Below are 22,706 nucleotides of genomic sequence, written 5' to 3' on the forward strand. Positions count from 1 at the left end.
CGCACTCTCCCGCCCGTTTGGGAGCTTTGGTATAATCCCCATGGTCCTGACGGAGTCCCAGCATCCACTAGGACGTCAGAGAAAATAAGATTTTACTTACCGATAAATCTATTTCTCGTAGTCCGTAGTGGATGCTGGGCGCCCATCCCAAGTGCGGATTGTCTGCAATACTTGTACATAGTTATTGTTACAAAAAAATCGGGTTGTTATTGTTGTGAGCCGTCTGTTCAGAGGCTCCTACGTTTGTCATACTGTTAACTGGGTTCAGATCACAGGTTATACGGTGTGATTGGTGTGGCTGGTATGAGTCTTACCCGGGATTCAAAATCCTTCCTTATTGTGTACGCTCGTCCGGGCACAGTATCCTAACTGAGGCTTGGAGGAGGGTCATGGGGGGAGGAGCCAGTGCACACCACCTAGTCCTAAAGCTTTTATTTTTGTGCCCTGTCTCCTGCGGAGCCGCTAATCCCCATGGTCCTGACGGAGTCCCAGCATCCACTACGGACTACGAGAAATAGATTTATCGGTAAGTAAAATCTTATTTTTTCTTCCAGTTTAGGCGCACTGGTAGAGCAGGAATCTCCACAGTGAAGGGGGCGGAGATGTGAGGAGCAGCTTTACCCTGCAGATGTAGTCTAATACCAGCAGCCATATCTGATTTATGGTTTTACCACAGCAAATGTAGTGTAAGGCTTGATGTCATAATTGCGCTGGCTCTGGACTCAGGCAGGCAATATAGTGATAGAATAGGAGCACTGTTTATTGAAGATCCCACTGAACTGTAGGTATGATTTTATATTAAAAAAAAATCTAATCTAATGTCTTCCAAAGGACTCTGCTGACAGGTCCTGCGAGGAGGGAGCATTGGAATTTTCAAACCTGTTACAACTCAAACTGTCTCAACAGTTGGTGGTGTGGGGGAGCATTGGAATTTTCAAACCTGTTACAACTCAAACTGTCTCAACAGTTGGTGGTGTGGGGCTGGTAAAATTATTTTTTATTTTATTTTTTTAACAAAATTTATATACAATTCCGGCTGTGTGACTCAGATTTTCATTGCTCTCCATATCCCCATGGTCTTTCTCCATCTATACTAATAGGGTGAAAGCACTGCTTGTGTGTGTGTGTGTGTGTGTGTGTGTGTTTGTGTGTGTTTAACATGGCGTCTAAAGCACCAACCAAGACTACAAAAATATGTTATGTGTGCTCAAAATGGGAGAAAAAGAGCACAGGTGTTGGCAGCTCTGGGGTGTGCTACATATGTTTAGGAATGGATACTCAACCTGGGAGCAGTCGTCCATCTGGGTCATGGGAGAATGTCTTGGCAGATATTTCTAAATAAATGACAGAATCTCGCAAGCAACATTTAGAATGGGCTGCTTGTTTTTCAAAGACTATGTAGGAATTCCTAATTAGACTTACTCCGCCCGCACATGTAGAAAAGACCTCTTCCTTTCCTAAAAGAAGAGGAGGAAGGTCTTTTGGCGGATGAGGAAGACAGGGAGTCAGTTGAGGAGATATTTGATGCGTAAGCCTCAGGAGGAGGATTCAGAGGTCATGGGGCTAGAATCCCTTATTGAGGCTGTTAAACAGGTGCTTAACTTTAAAGAAGAGGAGATTAAGGAACCTGACGTTTTTGATCTGTTTGAGTCTCAAAAACCGCAGTATTCCCGATTCCTCAAACACTCCAGAATAAGATGGGAGAAGCATGGAAGCAACCGGATAGACTCTTCCAATTATCTAAAAAGTTCACAGTTAATTATCCCTCACCTAAGGAAGTCATGTCCAAATGGGAGGCGCCTCCAATTGTGGATGCGTCTCTAGCTAGATTGTCAACAAAGACCTAGAAGGCCTACGATTGTCAGTGCATGGGTTAATAAGACTATTGCCACTTGGGCTCGGCAAATAGTCCGAGCAGCGGCGGAGGAAAATAATCAGGAAGCCATAGTTCGACTGGCGGAACACATTCGTGAGTCGGCTACCTAACTTGACCAGGCTACTTCGGACAGCACCCCCACCCTAGGGGGTATCTTTAGGACATCCACAGCTGTCTAACTCCAGTATCCCCTAGTGGATGATAGAGAAAAGAGGATTTTGGTACTTAACAATAAATCCATTTCTCTGAGCTGTACCCCCACCTCGGTGCTGCCAGCTTGTGTGTTCTTGTTATATTAGCTCAAACATGTTGGTTAATTTTTTTGATAGTTCTTGGTTGCTGTTTGACGTTATGGTATTGTTGGTTCCTTCCCATAGACCTTTACATTTTCATGTTCACTCTTCTCTCCGTCAATTTTTCAAACTGGAGGGATGGGGGGGCTTGAAGGGGGAGGAGCCAGCTTTGAATTATTTATTTATTTTTTATAACTACATTGTGCTACCTCCGGTCTGCAATCTTCACACCCCAGCTGTCTAACTTCAGTGTCCCTAAGTGGATTCAGAGAAATGGATTTATCGGTAAGTACCAAAATCCTCTCTTTATTGCACTGGGCTGTTCACCAGGTGGGCCATGTGCTTTTATGATCATTAGATTATAGCTCTACTTGGACTTTCGAGTTGATGGGGTATATTTATTAAAGTGTGGGTTTTCAAACGTGGAGATGTTGCCTATAGCAACCAAGCAGATTCTACGTATCGTTTATCTAGCACCTTCTAGAAGTTACTACCCAGAACTGATTGGTTGCTATGGGCAACATCTCCATTTTATCCCGATATGACCTATAGCAGTGCTGCTCATTCACTATGGGGCTGATTCTGAGGTGGGAGTAAAGCTTAAAAAAAGAAAGAACTTTGTGTCTGGAACAAACCTTGTTGCCATGCAAAGGGAGCAAATACATTTATATTTTTTTCTGTGTCGGGTAAATGCTGGTTGCTTTTGCGTGTAGTCCACAAATGTTGGACAGCTTTATTATGGCACTGCCATTTAGATTTCGCTTTGAATACACCCCACACAAATCTAAATCTCTTTACACATGTTACATCTGCCCCACCTACAGCTGGCAGGTCCATTTTTAGCTTGGCCAAGAACCTTTTGTGAAATCCTTAATTATGTCATATTATTCATTAATGTATTCACCTCCAGCAGTCTTATGTCACCACCATGATTAATGATGACCAGCTGATAGTGAATACCCCACTTGTCTTCTCTCACCATAGAAACAAAGATTTGCTGCACTTTCAAAATTCAAATCCAGTGTTTTCAAGATTCTCATTGCGACAGATGTGGCAGCCAGGTGAGGAATTATGTCCGCAGTAATTGTAATATCGCTCTTTAACTCTCTTCCAGGAAATAACAGTTTTAGGGGTAGATGTACTAAACTGTGGAGAGAGATAAAGTACCAACCAAAAACTGTCACCGCGTATAAAGTGACAGTTAAGAGCTGATTTGGCTGGTTCTTTATCTCACTCTCTCTCCATGCTTTGATACATATCCCTTAAGGGATAGAGGTGTTCCCGATCCGATGCGCGTTCCCGTGAGCATCTGATCGGATCCTCCAGATTGAATGTGCTGCAGATTCAATCTGGTCCGACCTGAGGGCATGGCTTGGGGATCGCCCAGGATCGCCAAGATATATCGTATGCAAATGGATAGCATCCAATTTATCTTGGCCGATCCTGCACACCGGGAGGCTGCTCCGACATGAGATCGTTGTAGTGTATGGGGCCCTTTAGTGTGACGTAGTGGTCTTTAAGTGTGCATCTGAGAATAGCTGAAAACATTATTTTAGACCCAAGTAAAGTCTTTTCTGGTATTCACAGACTTGCTCTTCACTTATCCAACAGTGGCTCACGAGCAATAAAAAAAAAAAAGAAGTGGGAAGAAAATAATGCTGGAGTAAAGTAACTGAAGGGGCGGCTGTTACAAATTTGCATAATGCATAAGTGGAGATATATTGAAAAAACTGAATAAACCTACACTATTTGTTTACTTTTGTAGGGGGCTGGATATTCCCTCAGTCCAGGTTGTGATCAACCACAATACCCCAGGCCTCCCCAAGATCTACATCCACCGTGTCGGGCGCACCGCGAGAGCAGGTATGATTCTGCTCAGTTACAAAGGGCTTAGTAAGGGGTCACATTGGGGGTTAGTTGCTTAATAAAGATAATACAAAAAAAAAAAAACAGCACAGGAAGACCTGCAAGTTGTATACAGATGCTAGATACATCATGCAATGTCTTATTTAAAATTATTCAGATAAGAAGCACTAAATACACTACACTTAGGGGGACATGTACTAAGCAGTGATAAAAGTGGAGAAGTGAGCCAGTGGAGAAGTTGCCCATGGCAACCAATCAGCTGCTCTGTATATGTTTATAGTATGCAAATTATAAATGTTACGTCAATACTGATTGGTTGCCATGGGCAAATTCTCCACTGGCTCACTTCTCCACTTTTATCACTGCTTAGTACATGTCCACCTTAAAATTCCTTTGCTACATCTGTTGTTATTTTTAGTAGCGTTATACAAAATGTAATTCTATGTAATGTGCTTTCTTCTATGTTAGGACGCACTGGCATGGCAGTAACACTGGTGACTCAGTATGACATTCATCTAGTACATGCAATAGAAGAACAGATCAGTAAGTAGCAGATTGTGAAAACTACATTTGGTGGCACAATATGCTAGGCCAAAGCAAGAGTAACACCACAGACTGTGTAATACATTTGTCCATACTTAGATATACTGGAGTAATTGCATGTATTAATGTCTATTGCTTTATGCTGATGGGTGGTCAACTATCTATTCTCAAGCCTAGTTACAGTTCTTGGATTGTAATGAAAGTATGGATAGATAGATAGATAGATAGATAGATAGATAGATAGATAGATAGAATAGATAGATATATGGAGCACTAATTACCCACCTGTGCTGGATGCTCACAGGGAAATAGGATATGCATCTATTTATATATTACATGGAAAGGGAGGAAGAAATAGGGTTGTCAAATTCAGCAGAGAGAATAGTGTGTATATATACGTTTAAAAAGTACACACATAGATATATATCTTTACCTATACATCTCTATCTATCTATCTATCTATCTATCTATCTATCTATCTATCCTGCTCAAAAAAATAAAGGGAACACTAAAATAACTCATGCTAGATCTGAATGAATGAAATATTCTTATTAAATACTTTGTTCTTTACATAGTTGAATGTGCTGACCACAAAATCACACAAAAATTATCGATGGAAATCAAATTTATTAACCCATGGAGGTCTGGATTTGGAGTCACACTCAAAATTAAAGTGGAAAAACACACTACAGGCTGATCCAACTTCGATGTTATGTCCTTTAAAACAAGTCAAAATGAGGCTCAGTAGTGTGTGTGGCCTCCACGTGCCTGTATGACCTCCCTACAACGCCTGGGCATGCTCCTGATGAGGTGGCGGATGGTCTCCTGAGGGATCTCCTCCCAGACCTGGACTAAAGCATCCGCCAACTCCTGGACAGTCTGTGGTGCAACGTGGCGTTGGTGGATGGAGCGAGACATGATGTCCCAGATGTGCTCAATTGGATTCAGGTCTGGGGAACGGGCGGGCCAGTCCATAGCATCAATGCCTTCATCTTGCAGGAACTGCTGACACACTCCAGCCACATGAGGTCTAGCATTGTCTTGCATTAGGAGGAACCCAGGGCCAACCGCACCAGCATATAGTCTCACAAGGGGTCTGAGGATCTCATCTCGGTACCTAATGGCAGTCAGGCTACCTCTGGCGAGCACATGGAGGGCTGTGCGGCCCCCCAAAGAAATGCGCTGGAGGATGTTGCAGGCAGCAAAACGTTCTCCTTGGCGTCTCCAGACTCTGTCACATGTGCTCAGTGAGAACCTGCTTTCATCTGTGAAGGGCACAGGGCGCCAGTGGCGAATTTGCCAATCTTGGTGTTCTCTGGCAAATGACAAACGTCCTGCCCGGTGTTGGGCTGTAAGCACAACCCCCAACTGTGGACGTCGGGCCCTCATACCACCCTCATGGAGTCTGTTTCTAATCGTTTGAGTAGACACATGCACATTTGTGGCTTGCTGGAGGTAATTTTGCAGGGCTCTGGCAGTTCTCCTCCTGTTCCTCCTTGCACAAAGGCGGAGGTAGCGGTCCTGCTGCTGGGTTGTTGCCCTCCTACGGCCTCCTCCACGTCTCCTGATGTACTGGCCTGTCTCCTGGTAGCGCCTCCATGCTCTGGACACTACACTGACAGACACAGCATCCTTCTTGCCACAGCTCGCATTGATGTGCCATCCTGGATGAGCTGCACTACCTGAGCCAATTGTGTGGGTTGTAGACTCCGTCTCATGCTACCACTAGAGTGAAAGCACCGGCAGCTTTCAAAAGTGACCAAAACATCAGCCAGAAAGCATAGGAGCTGAGAAGTGGTCTGTGGTCACCACCTGCAGAACAACTCCTTTATTGGGGGTGTCTTGCTAATTGCCTATAATTTCCACCCGTTGTCTATTCCATTTGCACATGAGCATGTGAAACTGATTGTCAATCAGTGTTGCTTCCTAAGTGGACAGTTTGATTTCACAGAAGTGTGATTGACTTGGAGTTACATTGTGTTTGTGTTCCCTTTATTTTTTTGAGCAGTATATATATATATATATATTTCTCTATCGTCCTAGTGGATGCTGGGGTTCCTGAAAGGACCATGGGGAATAGCGGCTCCGCAGGAGACAGGGCACAAAAAGTAAAGCTTTTCCGATCAGGTGGTGTGCACTGGCTCCTCCCCCTATGACCCTCCTCCAGACTCCAGTTAGATTTTTGTGCCCGGCCGAGAAGGGTGCAATCTAGGTGGCTCTCCTAAAGAGCTGCTTAGAGAAAGTTTAGCTAGGTTTTTTTATGTTACAGTGATTCCTGCTGGCAACAGGATCACTGCAGCGAGGGACTGAGGGGAGAAGGAGTCAACTCACCTGCGTGCAGGATGGGTTGGCTTCTTGGCTACTGGACATCAAGCTCCAGAGGGACGATCACAGGTACAGCCTGGATGGTCACCGGAGCCGCGCCGCCGGCCCCCTTGCAGATGCTGAAGACAGAAGAGGTCCAGAATCGGCGGCTGAAGACTCCTGCAGTCTTCTAAAGGTAGCGCACAGCACTGCAGCTGTGCGCCATTTTCCTCTCAGCACACTTCACACGGCAGTCACTGAGGGTGCAGGGCGCTGGGAGGGGGGCGCCCTGGGAGGCAAAATGAGTACCTATAAAGGCTAAAAATACCTCACATATAGCCCTAGAGGCTATATGGAGATATTTAACCCCTGCCTGATTTCTCAAAATAGCGGGAGACGAGCCCGCCGGAAAAGGGGCGGGGCCTATCTCCTCAGCACACGGCGCCATTTCCTCTCACAGCTCCGCTGGTCAGGACGGCTCCCAGGTCTCTCCCCTGCACTGCACTACAGAAACAGGGTAAAACAGAGAGGGGGGGCAAATTTATGGCGATATTTTTATATAACAAAGCAGCTATAGGGGAGCACTTATTATAAGGCTATCCCTGATATATATATAGCGCTTTTGGTGTGTGCTGGCAAACTCTCCCTCTGTCTCCCCAAAGGGCTAGTGGGTCCTGTCTTCATTAGGAGCATTCCCTGTGTGTCTGCTGTGTGTCGGTACGTGTGTGTCGACATGTATGAGGACGATATTGGTGTGGAGGCGGAGCAATTGCCAAATATGGGGATGTCACCTCCTAGGGGGTCGACACCAGAATGGATGCCTTTATTTATGGACTAAAGCAGTCGTTTGACGACATGAGACGGCCGGACAATCAATTAGTGCCTGTCCAGGCGACTCAAACACCGTCAGGGGCTGTGAAACGCCCTTTGCCTCAGTCGGTCGACACAGACCCAGACACAGGCGATGACTCCAGTGGTGACGGTGACGAATCAACCGTATTTTCCAGTAGGGCCACACGTTATATGATTTTGGCAATGAAGGAGGCGTTACATTTAGCTGATACTACAGGTACCACTAAACAGGGTATTATGTGGGGTATGAAAAAACTACCTATAGTTTTTCCTGAATCAGAAGAACTAAATGACGTGTGTAATGAAGCGTGGGTTACCCCTGATAAAAAGCTGATAATTTCAAAGAAATTATTGGCATTATACCCTTTCCCGCCAGAGGTTAGGGAGCGCTGGGAAACACCTCCTAGGGTGGACAAGGCGCTAACACGCTTATCTAAACAAGTGGCGTTACCCTCTCCTGAGACGGCCGCACTTAAAGATCCATCAGATAGGAGGATGGAAAATATCCAAAAAAGTATATACACACATGCAGGTGTTATACTACGACCAGCTGTAGCAACTGCCTGGATGGGCAGTGCGGGGGTAGTTTGGTCAGAGTCCCTGATTGAAAATATTGATACCCTGGACAGGGACAATATTGTACTGTCGTTAGAACAAATAAAGGATGCGTTTCTTTATATGCGTGATGCACAGAGGGATATATGCACACTGGCATCACGGGTAAGTGCTATGTCCATTTCGGCCAGAAGAGCTTTATGGACGCGACAGTGGACAGGCGATGCGGATTCAAAACGGCATATGGAAGTTTTGCCGTATAAGGGGGAGGAGTTATTTGGAGTCGGTCTATCAGATTTGGTGGCCACGGCTACAGCCGGGAAATCCACCTTTCTACCTCAAGTCACTCCCCAACAGAAAAAGGCACCGACTTTTCAACCGCAGCCCTTTCGTTCCTTTAAAAATAAGAGAGCAAAGGACTATTCATATTTGCCACGAGGCAAAGGTCGAGGGAAGAGACAGCAACACGCAGCTCCTTCCCAGGATCAGAAGCCCTCCCCGGCTTCTACAAAAGCCTCAGCATGACGCTGGGGCTTCTCAAGCGGACTCGGGGACGGTGGGCGGTCGTCTCAAAAATTACAGCGCGCAGTGGGCTCACTCGCAAGTAGATCCCTGGATCCTGCAGATAATATCTCAGGGATACAGGTTGGAATTAGAGACAGATCCACCTCGCCGTTTCCTGAAGTCTGCTTTACCAGCGTCCCCCTCCGAAAGGGAGACGGTGTTGGAAGCCATTCACAAGCTGTACTCTCAGCAGGTGATAGTCAAGGTACCTCTTCTGCAACAAGGGAAGGGGTATTATTCCACTCTTTTTGTGGTACCGAAGCCGGATGGCTCGGTAAGGCCTATTCTAAATCTGAAGTCCTTGAACCTGTACATAAAGAAGTTCAAGTTCAAAATGGAGTCACTCAGAGCAGTGATAGCGAACCTGGAAGAGGGGGACTTTATGGTATCCTTGGACATCAAGGATGCGTATCTCCACGTTCCAATTTACCCCTCACACCAGGGGTACCTCAGGTTCGTTGTACAAAACTGTCACTATCAGTTTCAGACGCTGCCGTTCGGATTGTCCACGGCACCTCGGATCTTTACAAAGGTAATGGCCGAGATGATGATTCTTCTTCGAAGAAAAGGCGTATTAATTATCCCATACTTGGACGATCTCCTAATAAGGTCGAGGTCCAGAGAACAGCTAGAGATGGGATTAGCACTGTCTCAAGAAGTGCTAAAACAGCACGGGTGGATTCTGAATATTCCAAAATCCCAGTTAATGCCGACAACTCGTCTGCTGTTCCTAGGGATGATTCTGGACACGGTTCAGAAAAAGGTTTTTCTCCCGGAGGAAAAAGCCAAGGAGTTATCCGAGCTTGTCAGGAACCTCCTAAAACCAGGAAAGGTGTCTGTACATCAATGCACAAGAGTCCTGGGAAAAATGGTGGCTTCTTACGAAGCGATTCCATTCGGCAGATTCCACGCAAGAATTTTCCAAAGGGATCTGTTGGACAAATGGTCAGGGTCGCATCTTCAGATGCACCTACGGATAACCCTGTCTCCAAGGACAAGGGTGTCTCTTCTGTGGTGGTTGCAGAGTGCTCATCTATTGGAGGGCCGCAGATTCGGCATACAGGATTGGATCCTGGTGACCACGGACGCCAGCCTGAGAGGCTGGGGAGCAGTCACACAAGGAAGAAACTTCCAGGGAGTATGGACGAGCCTGGAAACGTCTCTTCACATAAACATTCTGGAACTAAGAGCAATATACAATGCTCTAAACCAGGCAGAACCTCTGCTTCAGGGAAAACCGGTATTGATCCAGTCGGACAACATCACGGCAGTCGCCCATGTGAACAGACAGGGCGGCACAAGAAGCAGGAGGGCAATGGCAGAAGCTGCAAGGATTCTTCGCTGGGCAGAGAATCATGTGATAGCACTGTCAGCAGTGTTCATCCCGGGAGTGGACAACTGGGAAGCAGACTTCCTCAGCAGACACGATCTTCACCCGGGAGAGTGGGGACTTCATCCAGAAGTCTTCCACATGCTGGTAACCCGTTGGGAAAGACCAATGGTGGACATGATGGCGTCTCGCCTCAACAAAAAACTGGACAGGTATTGCGCCAGGTCAAGAGATCCGCAGGCAATAGCTGTGGACGCGCTGGTAACGCCTTGGGTGTACCAGTCGGTGTATGTGTTTCCTCCTCTGCCTCTCATACCAAAAGTATTGAGAATTATACGGCAAAGAGGCGTAAGAACGATACTAGTGGTTCCGGATTGGCCAAGGAGGACTTGGTACCCGGAACTTCAAGAGATGATCACGGAAGATCCGTGGCCTCTACCTCTAAGGAGGGACTTGCTTCAGCAGGGTCCCTGTCTGTTTCAAGACTTACCGCGGCTGCGTTTGACGGCATGGCGGTTGAACGCCGGATCCTAAAGGAAAAAGGCATGCCGGAAGAAGTCATTCCTACTTTGATTAAAGCAAGGAAGGAAGTAACCGTGCAACATTATCACCGAATTTGGCGAAAATATGTTGCGTGGTGCGAAGATCGGAGTGCTCCGACGGAGGAATTTCAACTGGGTCGATTCCTACATTTCCTGCAATCAGGATTGTCAATGGGTCTCAAATTGGGATCTATTAAGGTTCAAATTTCGGCCCTGTCGATTTTCTTTCAAAAAGAATTGGCTTCAGTCCCTGAAGTCCAGACCTTTGTTAAGGGAGTGCTGCATATACAGCCTCCTGTGGTGCCTCCAGTGGCACCGTGGGATCTAAATGTGGTTTTGGACTTCCTAAAATCTCATTGGTTTGAACCACTAAAAAAGGTGGATTTGAAATATCTCACATGGAAAGTAACCATGCTTCTAGCCCTGGCTTCGGCCAGGAGAGTGTCAGAACTGGCAGCTTTATCTTACAAAAGCCCATATCTGATTTTCCATTCGGACAGGGCAGAACTGCGGACTCGTCCGCATTTTCTCCCTAAGGTGGTGTCAGCATTTCATCTGAACCAGCCTATTGTAGTGCCTGCGGCTACAAGTGACTTGGAGGACTCCAAGTTACTGGACGTTGTCAGAGCATTAAAAATATATATTGCAAGGACAGCTGGAGTCAGAAAATCTGACTCGTTGTTTATATTGTATGCACCCAACAAGATGGGTGCTCCTGCGTCTAAACAGACGATTGCTCGTTGGATCTGTAGCACAATCCAACTTGCACATTCTGTGGCAGGCCTGCCACAGCCTAAATCTGTAAAGGCCCATTCCACAAGGAAGGTGGGCTCATCTTGGGCGGCTGCCCGAGGGGTCTCGGCATTACAACTTTGCCGAGCAGCTACGTGGTCAGGGGAGAACACGTTTGTAAAATTTTACAAATTTGATACTCTGGCTAAGGAGGACCTGGAGTTCTCTCATTCGGTGCTGCAGAGTCATCCGCACTCTCCCGCCCGTTTGGGAGCTTTGGTATAATCCCCATGGTCCTTTCAGGAACCCCAGCATCCACTAGGACGATAGAGAAAATAAGATTTTACTTACCGATAAATCTATTTCTCGGAGTCCGTAGTGGATGCTGGGCGCCCATCCCAAGTGCGGATTATCTGCATAAATTGTACATAGTTATTGTTAACTAATTCGGGTTATTGTTGAAGGAAGCCATCTTTCAGAGGCTCCGCTGTTATCATACTGTTAACTGGGTTTAGATCACAGGTTGTACGGTGTGATTGGTGTGGCTGGTATGAGTCTTACCCGGGATTCAAAATCCTCCCTTATTGTGTACGCTCGTCCGGGCACAGTACCTAACTGGAGTCTGGAGGAGGGTCATAGGGGGAGGAGCCAGTGCACACCACCTGATCGGAAAAGCTTTACTTTTTGTGCCCTGTCTCCTGCGGAGCCGCTATTCCCCATGGTCCTTTCAGGAACCCCAGCATCCACTACGGACTCCGAGAAATAGATTTATCGGTAAGTAAAATCTTATTATATATATATATAATATATTGCTCAAAAAAATAAAGGCAACACACACATATATATATATATATATATATATATAATAATACAGGTTGAGTATCCCTTATCCAAAATGCTTGGGACGAGAGGTATTTTGGAAATGGGATTTTTCCGTATTTTAGAATAATTGCATACCATAATGAGATATCATGGTGATGGGACCTAAATCTAAGCACAGGATGCATTTATGTTTCATATACACCTTATACACACAGCCTGAAGGTCATTTTGGACAATATTTTTTATAACTTTGTGCATTAAACAAAGTGTGTGTACATTCACACAATTCATTTATGTTTCATATACACCTTATACACACAGCCTGAAGTACATTTAATACAATATTTTTAATAACTGTGTATTAAACAAAGTTTGTGTTCATTGAGCCATCAAAAAACAAAGGTTTCACTATCTCACTCTCACTAAAAAAAAGTCCGTATTTCGGAATATTCCGTATTTCGGAATATTTGGATATGGGATACTCAACCTGTATTGCAAATCGGAAAAACCGCACACATTTCAATGGAGATTCTATCCAGGTGCTACAATTTCATACAAATACTATAACACTGCTCTCTTCAAGCAAAAGAAATCTTCCTCAGCCGAAAGAAGGAAGCCAGCACACCACCAGTAGCAAATTCATAATGTGCCAGGATTAGCATGATACTTTACATGTCCCTCTGGATAACAGAACGGAGAATCCAGGTCCCCTATGCCCAACAGCCATTTCGGTGTCACCACCTTCCTCAAGGGACATGTAAAGTATCATGTTAATCCTGGCTGGAATATAACATGATCATGTATGTGACTGTTGCCATGCTGAAATACAGCACTTTATGAATTTGCTACTGGTGGTGTGCTGGTGTCCTTCTTTCGGCTGAGGAAGATTTCGTTTGCTTGACAAGAACAGTGTTCTTTATATATACAGTGTATATATGTATGTATGTGTATATATATATATATATATATATATATATATATATATATATATATATAGAAGAAGCGTATGTTTGACTGGCACTCCACAAACCAAACATTAGCACCTGGGCGCCCTCCCAACGACCTGTGAGGGACTGGATATAGCAGAAGCAAACGGGCGGCACGCCACAGGATTTCAGAATCAACACAGCAGCAGACAGCTTGTTAAGTCAACGTTTCAGGCACTCTTTATTAGTGCCTTTCGTCAGGACAAAGAAACAACATAAGTGCACATACCTTTATAGCAGCCAGTGTACACCACCTCCCAGCGTCTCACCGCATTTCCGGAACTAGTTGTCATTACGTCACTCCCTGCGACGCGAACGTGCCGTCTGGAGGGGCGGGGCATAGTAACCATGGTGACCAAGCACCAATCCGTGCTCCTCCCAATCCCCAGCAGTCACTCCAGGGGCGTGCAGAGTCGTCCGTGACTCCACTAGTCCGGCGCTGGTGGGCGCGGCAGTATCTATAACAACCCACAATAAACAGGAAACACCATCCCATATACCTAAGAAAATAAACAAAACAAAATACATACAAATACATTTGTGCAAAACGCAATAATGGTGACTCCTACCTTCTTGCATGCTAAATCGCTAACCTATATAATCCTATGCTCGTTGATTTAACAAGCTGTCTGCTGCTGTGTTGATTCTGAAATCCTGTGGAGTGCCGCCCGTTTGCTTCTGCTATATATATATATATATATATATATATATATATATATATATATATATATATATATATATATATATATATATAAATTATACACACTGTATGTGTGTGTATATATTATATTTACACTCACTTTTTAAGCAATTTAGGAAAAGACATTACCAGCACTCATGGTTTAGATGAATGTGAGAAGAGTTTTATTCTTCAAGAAAAATCCATATGAAGCCCAATCTGGTAGCCGTGGCCCATGGATTTTTCTTGAAGAATATAACTCTCTTCACGTTCCTCTAAACCGTAAATGCTGGTAATTTATTTTTCTAAATAGCTGAAAAAGTGAGTGTAATTATTATCTTTTACCCTGCACCACCACCTTGCCAGTGATTTACAATAGCTTTGAGTGCTGTCTTTTCCCAGAAATATATATATATATATATATATATATATATATATATATATATATATATATATAAAATGTGTGTGTATATACACAATCTATATCTCCTACATAAGAACCAGAAGGTGAAAATGGATGTAGTTAGATATCCTGTGTTCAGAGATCACAATTCAGTATTTATGACTACAGCCATGTTACCTTGTGGTTTTTATGTATGCTTTACATTTGTTTCCCTTTTGAATTTGGTGCTCCTATTTCTTCCTCCTTTTCTGTCTTGTGACAGCTGAAATCTCACTGGAGACCTATTTCTTTTTCATCCACTAGGGGTCACTGGAGTACTCTTGGGATATGGACGGCCTCCATAGGAACAGGGCACTGAATATTTAAATTTAGAACACTCCACCCCTCCATATCCCAGAGTACCTCCAGTGTTTTTTCTGTGCTCAAGTAGCAACAGGTTCTGTGGCTTAGTCCACAATTCTTTTGAATATTTTTATTTTTTTGTTAATATTTTTTCTTTTTTCATACACATCCCTTTCCCCTTCCAAAAGGCAGGGTCAGGGATAGTGCAAGCTGCTACAAGCAGCTGTGGCGTGTCGGTCCTCACTAAATGAGCACCCTCACAGCCAGACAGACATCCTGCAGAAAGGCTGGCCGGTGCTTACAGAGAAGCCCCGTCGGAGCCTCACCACAGGAGTCCAGGTATGTTGGTCGGGGCGGTCAGCTCGCGCTGCCGCCCCGCTGTGTGGGGACAATGTTTTCTTTAATAGTTACGCTGGCGCACCATACTGGGCGCTTGGATCCCTATACAGCCCGCCGCCGCTGCTCCGTCCGCCGCTGATCAGAGCGCTTCAAAGGACCGCGCTCCCCACCTTCCGCTGTCTGTTTCCAGCGCGTCCCGCTACCCAGCTCCCGCTGGCCGCCCCACACTAAAGCTGCCCGCCCCGCATGCTGCCTACGCAACGGAGCATGGTGGGGGGGGGGCGCGCATTACAGGCTGCAAGCAGCTGCACGAGGGGGTACAATCAGCGGCACAAGGGGGGATAAACAGCAGCAACAGCAGTATGCTAGGCTGCAGGATGATTTACACAGGATGTTCATACATGGTTATTTATCCGTTTAAAAGCTTATAACCTGTACTGTGATTATAACTGTAAGCATGGCATGGGGGCCATTTTAACCATGCTTCCTTTGTCTTCCTGTTGTGATTCCAGAACGTTCCAGTACTACATCTCTACTCCACCTGAGGCGCAGGGGTGTTAGTGGGAATTTGGGATCACATTTCATAGGACTGGCCACGTGCACTGCACTTGGCCAGATAGATATAGAGAGATATATATATATATATATATATATATATATATATATATATATATATGACACCTTCGTACTATTTTACTGAGTCGTGCAAGTGTCTGTTTTTTGTGTATTGTATTGTCTGTCTCCATAATGAGTAAGGCACCAGCAAAAATTAAAAAGCATCACTGCAAACTCTGTAGCAGTGTGTTACCGGATGGATCTACCACATGTACAGTATGTTTTGTGGATTCAGTTACGAATACAATTTCTGCTCCGGTTTTAAAGCCAGTTTCCTCCCCGGACCCTCCATGGGAAATGCTAGCCAATGTACTGGCTGGGTTGCAATCAGAATTGACCGCCGCTCGACAAGAGCGGGAAGCGGCAAGATCTGAGTCTAGGGTGAGACCGCCAGAACTACCGGAGGCGTCTCAGCCTTGCGAAAGGTCCAAATCCATTTTGGGTAGACGGGATAAATTTCATATGTCTTATGATTTACTAGTTTCTGCTATGTTGCATTCTGACGATTCAATGCCAGACCTCACGGCACAAGATGAGGGTGAGGAGGGCGAAGTGGAGTCAGATAGTGAGGATTTTAACAGCTCAGGCATTGATAATCTCATCAGAGCGGTGCGTCAGTCTCTGAAGTTTACAGAAACTGAGGAGCCTCTGACAAATGATGAAGTCGTATTTACTAAACGACAGAGAACTCCAATGTGTTTTCTGTTTCGGAGTCTCTTAATAAGATGTTAGTAGAAACACGACAGAATCCAGATAAACGGTTTTCTATACCTCACAGATTTAAGTCTAGTTACCCGTTTCCAGACTCTGTGACATGTACATGGGAGAATCCACCAATGGTTGATTCGTCAGTGTCGAAACTTACAAAGAAATTAACCATACCAGTGCCAGCTGCTAATACGCTTAAAGACCCTTCAGATCCCAAAATAGAAACTATGCTAAAGTCCATGTATGTAGCAGCAGGAGTGCTGCTGAGACCTGGCTTGGTTGGCATCTGGGTCACTAAGGCGCTCATAGTATGGATAACAGAACTCAAGTCTGCCCTACATGACGAACACCTTATACTTCTTGCTGATCAAATGTGTGAGGCTGCGGAGTATCTATGTACAGCTTTTACTGACATCTGTCAGCTCACTTCTCGCATTTCATCGTCGCTGGTTACAGTACGACGAGCTCCCTGGCTGCGTTCTTGGCAAGCGGAGGCAGAGGTCAAAAGAGGTATAGAGGCGTTACCTTACGGTGGCGAGAAGTTGTTTGGTCCTGAATTGGACAAATGGATTTCTGAGGCCACGGGAGGAAAGTCGGTTTTCTTACCATTGCCTCCACCGGTACCAAGACTGAGATACTCTGGACCTGCGTTCAAATCCTTTAGACCTCAGTCCTTTCGCGGACGTGGCAGAGGAACAGCCCTGCCTGGTAGACGGGGTCGAGGACGTAGTTTCCAACAAACCAACACAAGTCGTCAGGACGCTAAGGTCACCGACAAGCCAGTGGCATGACGGGCTACCAGCCCATCTCGGTTCTCCGATTGTGGGAGCACGCCTTCAGACATTCCATTTGGCGTGGTTCCAGACATCCGCGGATGGGTGGATCCGCACTTTAGTGTTAAGAGGTTACAAAATAGAGTTCGACTGTCTTCCACCACTGCGGTTTTTCAAGACAGGCCTACCTCTCTCGGACGACAAGAGGGCGGTTCTGCAAATTGCCATTCAGTCCCTACTGGATTCAGCAGTTTTGATTCCGGTCCCTGTACACCAACAGGGTCAGGGTTATTATTCCAGTCTGTTTGTGGTACCGAAGCCGGATGGCTCAGTCAGGCCAATATTGAACTTAAAGGGTCTCAATCGGTACGTAACTTACTACAGATTCAAGATGGAATCTCTGCGCTCAGTACTTGCAGGTTTAGAGCCAAAGGAATTCATGATTGCGCTAGATCTCAAGGATGCATACTTACACATTCCGATTTTGGCAACCTCATCAGAGGTTCTTGCGGTTTGCAATAAGCCAGAACCATTACCAGTTTCAGGCTCTACCGTTTGGCCTTTCGTCAGCGCCTAGGGTATTCACCAAAGTGATGTCTTTGATAGCTCATCTCAGATCCCTGGGAGTGACAATAGTTCCGTACTTAGACGATCTGCTCATCAAAGCCCTGTCTCAACAGATGCTTCTCCAACATGCGCTGCTAACGTACAATGTACTGGTTCACCACGGTTGGATTGAAAACTTCAAGAAATCACATCTAATTCCGTCTCAACGCCTTCAATTCCTAGGTATGATTCTCGATACGGTAAATCAAAGAATTTACCTACCACAACAGAAAGTACAGATTATTCGCCATCTGGTACAATTAGTGCTCAAGCCACGCACAGTCTCGGTACATTTGTGCATTCGCCTCTTAGGAACAATGGTGGCGGCTTTCGAAGCGCTTCAGTTCGGAAGATTTCACTCACGTCCATTTCAACTGGATGTGCTCGCACAGTGGTCGGGCTCGCATCTGCAGATTCACCACAGGGTGAGGTTGTCGCCAAGGGCAAGGGTGTCTCTACTCTGGTGGCTCAAGGTACACAATTTAACCACAGGGAAACTGTTCGGCGTCTGGAATTGGATCATTCTAACGACGGACGCGAGTCTCAGAGGTTGGGGAGCTATAGTTCAAAATTGTCAGCTCCAGGGTCTCTGGGCGGATCACGAAAGATTGCCGTCTATAAATGTCTTGGAACTCCGCGCAATTTACAATGCACTACGACAAGCAGTACACATGCTTCGCTCTCAGACTGTCCAAGTGCAGTCAGACAACGCGACGGCAGTCGCATACATCAACAAACAAGGAGGAACGAGAAGCCGCATGGCAATGCGGGAAGTAGCTCGAATCCTCAATTGGGCAGAATACCACCAGGTGATATTGTCGGCAGTGTTCATTCCGGGAGTGGACAACTGGGAGGCGGATTATCTCAGCCGTCGGGATTTTCATCCAGGAGAATGGGCATTAAATCCAGAAGTGTTTCACATGTTGGTTCAGCGGTGGGGTTACCCTCAAGTGGACCTGATGGCGTCTCGCCACAATCGCCAAACGCTCCAGTATGTGTCCAGAACGAGAGATCCAAAGGCAGTGGCGGTGGATGCTCTCACAATTGCTTGGCCGTACAGCCTAGTGTATCTGTTTCCACCGTTTCCGCTGCTCCCTCTGGTGCTAAAACGGATCAAAAGAGAGTCTGTCACAGTCATACTAGTGGCACCTCATTGGCCTCGGAGAGCTTGGTTCTCGGATCTCCACGGACTACTCGCAGACTATCCTTGGCCGCTCCCACTACGTACGGACTTGTTACAACAGGGTCCGTTCCTTTACCCCGATTTAGCGCGGCTGCGTTTGACGGGGTGGCTATTGAGACCGCACTCTTAAGAAGTGAGGGCATTCCAGAATCTGTTATACCAACCATGTTACGCGCTAGGAAGCCAGTTACGGCAGCTCATTATTACAGAATTTGGCGTGCCTATATAGGTTGGCGTGAAGCTCGGAAGTTTCCGACATCATCTTTCAAGTTATCCCGTATTTTGTTATTTCTACAGACGGGGTTAGATGGAGGACTGCGTTTATCTACACTAAAGGTGCAGGTATCTGCGTTGTCAATTTATTTTCAAAGACGATTGGCTCTATTGCCGTCGATACACACTTTTCTGCAAGGTGTCCTCAGAGTACAGCCTCCATTCATTCCACCTACAGCGCCATGGGACTTGAATCTGGTTTTAGATTTCTTACAGTCTTCATATTTTGAACCCTTACAGCAAGTGGATATAAAGTTTCTCACTTGGAAAACAATTTTTCTTCTAGCCTTATCTTCGGCAAGGCGTGTTTCAGATTTGGGTGCCTTGTCATGCAAGCCACCGTATTTGGTGTTTCATGATGACAGAGCGGAACTTCGGACGAATCCCGCTTTCTTACCAAAGGTAGTGTCATCTTTTCACATCAATCAACCAATAGTAGTTCCTGTGTTAACAGCACATTCTGGAACTCTGGATGTGGTACGCGCATTACGCGTTTATGTATCCCGAACGTCTACAGTTCGTAAGACGGATACGTTGTTTGTTCTCTATAATGCTGCCAAGATGGGTTGGCCAGCTTCTAAGCAGACCTTATCCAGATGGATAAAACTGACCATACGTCAGGCTTACCTTCATGCTAGGTTACAGCCGCCTACATCAGTAACAGCTCATTCCACACGTTCTGTGGGAACTTCATGAGCAGCTGGTCGTGGAGCTTCTACGACTCAGCTTTGCCATGCGGCTACATGGTCTTCAGTGCACACGTTTGTGCGCTTTTACAAGTTTGATACGTTTGCGGCATCAGCATCTAGCTTTGGCCGCCTAGTGTTACAGGTGCCAAACAGCTCTCCCGCCCACGGGGGAAGCTTTGGTACATCCCAAGAGTACTCCAGTGACCCCTAGTGGATGAAAAAGAAAATAGGATTTTGGTACTTACCAGGTAAATCCTTTTCTTTGAATCCATAGGGGGCACTGGACGCCCACCCAGAGCAGTTTTACCTGGTTTGTGGTAAGTTCAGGGGATCTTATGGTAGCACACTCTCACCGACTGGTTCAAATTATCAAGTGCTGGTTATGGTGTCAACTGTTTAGTTGTCAGTAACGTTATGTGTCAACTTCATTGTTGTCCGTTATGTTATATGTAATACTCCATTGTCAACCTCTCTATAGCTCCTGTTCGGCTCAGTAAAAAACACTGAGGTACTCTGGGATATGGAGGGGTGGAGTGTTCTAAATTTAAATATTCAGTGCCCTGTTCCTATGGAGGCCGTCCATATCCCAAGAGTACTCCAGTGCCCCCTATGGATTCAAAGAAAAGGATTTACCTGGTAAGTACCAAAATCCTATTTTTTGTCAACTGGGATAAAATTGTCTGTGTTGAGTAAATTGATAAATACTGTGTTTAATAACATGCCAGCAGCTGAGATCAGGCATTATATATACTTTTACATATAGATATAGTTCTAGTTATAGTCAGTGGCTGTAAAAACAAAAATATAAAAATGTAGTGGTGTGGAGATAGTGTTTTTCCAATGCTAAATACTGCCCTTAGATTAGCTAGGCTTTCTGATTTTTCTAATTCTCTGCCACAGATTTTCAGTTTCTCATCATGCATGCATACATACTAATGTCGGATGAGTACGAGGTAACTATTCTGCTCATGTGCTGAGGCACAGATTCTGTGCAGAATCATTACAAGCTCAGATTGTGCCCCATGATCATGATTGATTTTGTCTTCTGAGTAAAAAACAAGCTTTGTTTAAGTGCTCGACATCTGTTCCTTTATAGCTAGCCACATAAATTGTCTACAGGAACTGGAAATGTAAACATGAATGGGGCATTTAGAGTCCTTCACATGGTGTGTAAAGAGTAATGATTTTTAGGATGTTAGATGAATCCACCCAACAGCAAATGATATAGGATTGTATTCACCACAGGTAAGTAGGTCAGCCTCTCATCAATCCGAGAAAGTAAGCCTGGTAGGATTAATGGATAAAGACAAAAATGCAGCTGAGCTGCTGCCATATCACATCGTCTACTGAGGGTGGCCTTTGAGAGTGGATGCTTGCGAGGCCAGACTCTGGGAATGGTGATCAGTCATAATTTAGGCTCATTTGCAGTGTCTTTGTATCTTGGAGAAGTGAAAACCCCAAAGTGCTATAGGGGCTGGGTCAGGTGAGACCTTTTTGCTAACCTTTCTATTGCTAGGAGTTTTATAGGTGGGTGCTCTGTCTTGCAAGTCTTCTCTTATTGTCCAATTGCTTCGTACTTTTTTTTTTAGCCCAATGAGGTCTGCCGTTTTCAGGTTAATCAGGGTATTTTGATCCTGGTTTTAGACTGTCATAGGTCTCGAAATAAGAGTGCTCACTTCTTTCTTTGGATGTTGTCTGGACTTTGAAGCCTAATATTTAGCACACAAGTGATGTGTTGCAAGACAGAGGATTTCTTAGTCTTTCCTCTATGATGTTCAGAAAAGGAGTTGGTCAGCCCCAGGGTTCATTGCTAGGTAGATTACTACTGATATTTGTCATCATTAAAGTGGAGCTAGACAGCCTGTTCCTGATGCACTTTATTTAGACTAATGAAAGACGCAATATATATTTGCATTATAGCTTGTACTCTAACGCCTATCTCATGCAGACATAAAATGTTGGAATGTTTTAATCACCCCTAACAATCTCTATGTATAGATATAAAACTAAAAGAATTTGCAGTGAAGGAAAGTGAGGTGCTGCAAATCCTCACCCAGGTGAATGTGACCCGGCGGGAATGTGAAATTGTGAGTACCACTTGCTTAATAGTAATCTCTGCATGTGGCTATTAATGTATATTATATTTCAGAAGGCTGCTGTGTTTTACTGTTGATATTAAGCCTGTGTATAGTGAAATTAAGTCTCTTTATCCTAGAAACTTGAATGTACGGACTTTGATGAGAAGAAGGAGATACACAAGAGGAAACAGCTCATTCTAGAAGGGAAGGTAATGACCCCAGGCAAAAATGTTTCAATCCGTGATTAATCAATTTGGGTATGGAGACATTATTAGTGGAATAACTTATCTCATCCTTAGAGTACTTCTAAAACCAGTATTTAATTTGCACCGATCATTTTTCTCGGGCCGATGGTTATTATTGGGCTATTCAAATAAAACCCATTTCTCTGACGTCCTAGTGGATGCTGGGAACTCCGTAAGGACCATGGGGATTAGCGGCTCCGCAGGAGACTGGGCACAAAAGTAAAGCTTTAGGACTACCTGGTGTGCACTGGCTCCTCCCCCTATGACCCTCCTCCAAGCCTCAGTTAGATTTTTGTGCCCGGCCGAGAAGGGTGCACACTAGGGGCTCTCCTGAGCTTCTTAGTGAAAGTTTAGTTTTAGGTTTTTTATTTTCAGTGAGACCTGCTGGCAACAGGCTCACTGCATCGAGGGACTAAGGGGAGAAGAAGCGAACTCACCTGCGTGCAGAGTGGATTGGGCTTCTTAGGCTACTGGACACCATTAGCTCCAGAGGGACCGAACAAAGGCC

General features: G+C 45.2%; 1 protein-coding gene across 2 annotated transcripts in view; it reads left to right on the plus strand.

The window, feature by feature from the left end:
* DDX49 (DEAD-box helicase 49) overlaps positions 1-22,706 on the plus strand; it is an 86,475-nt gene that overhangs the window by 53,523 nt on the left and 10,246 nt on the right. For both annotated transcript variants that reach the window (XM_063914536.1, XM_063914535.1), the window contains exons 8-12: positions 3,154-3,230; positions 3,935-4,032; positions 4,504-4,578; positions 21,874-21,962; positions 22,091-22,162. In XM_063914536.1, the coding sequence (XP_063770606.1) occupies positions 3,154-3,230; positions 3,935-4,032; positions 4,504-4,578; positions 21,874-21,962; positions 22,091-22,162 (411 nt within the window). The remainder of the gene's footprint in view (positions 1-3,153; positions 3,231-3,934; positions 4,033-4,503; positions 4,579-21,873; positions 21,963-22,090; positions 22,163-22,706) is intronic.

This window comes from Pseudophryne corroboree, chromosome 1, assembly GCF_028390025.1.
Source record: "Pseudophryne corroboree isolate aPseCor3 chromosome 1, aPseCor3.hap2, whole genome shotgun sequence".
NCBI lineage: Eukaryota > Metazoa > Chordata > Amphibia > Anura > Myobatrachidae > Pseudophryne > Pseudophryne corroboree.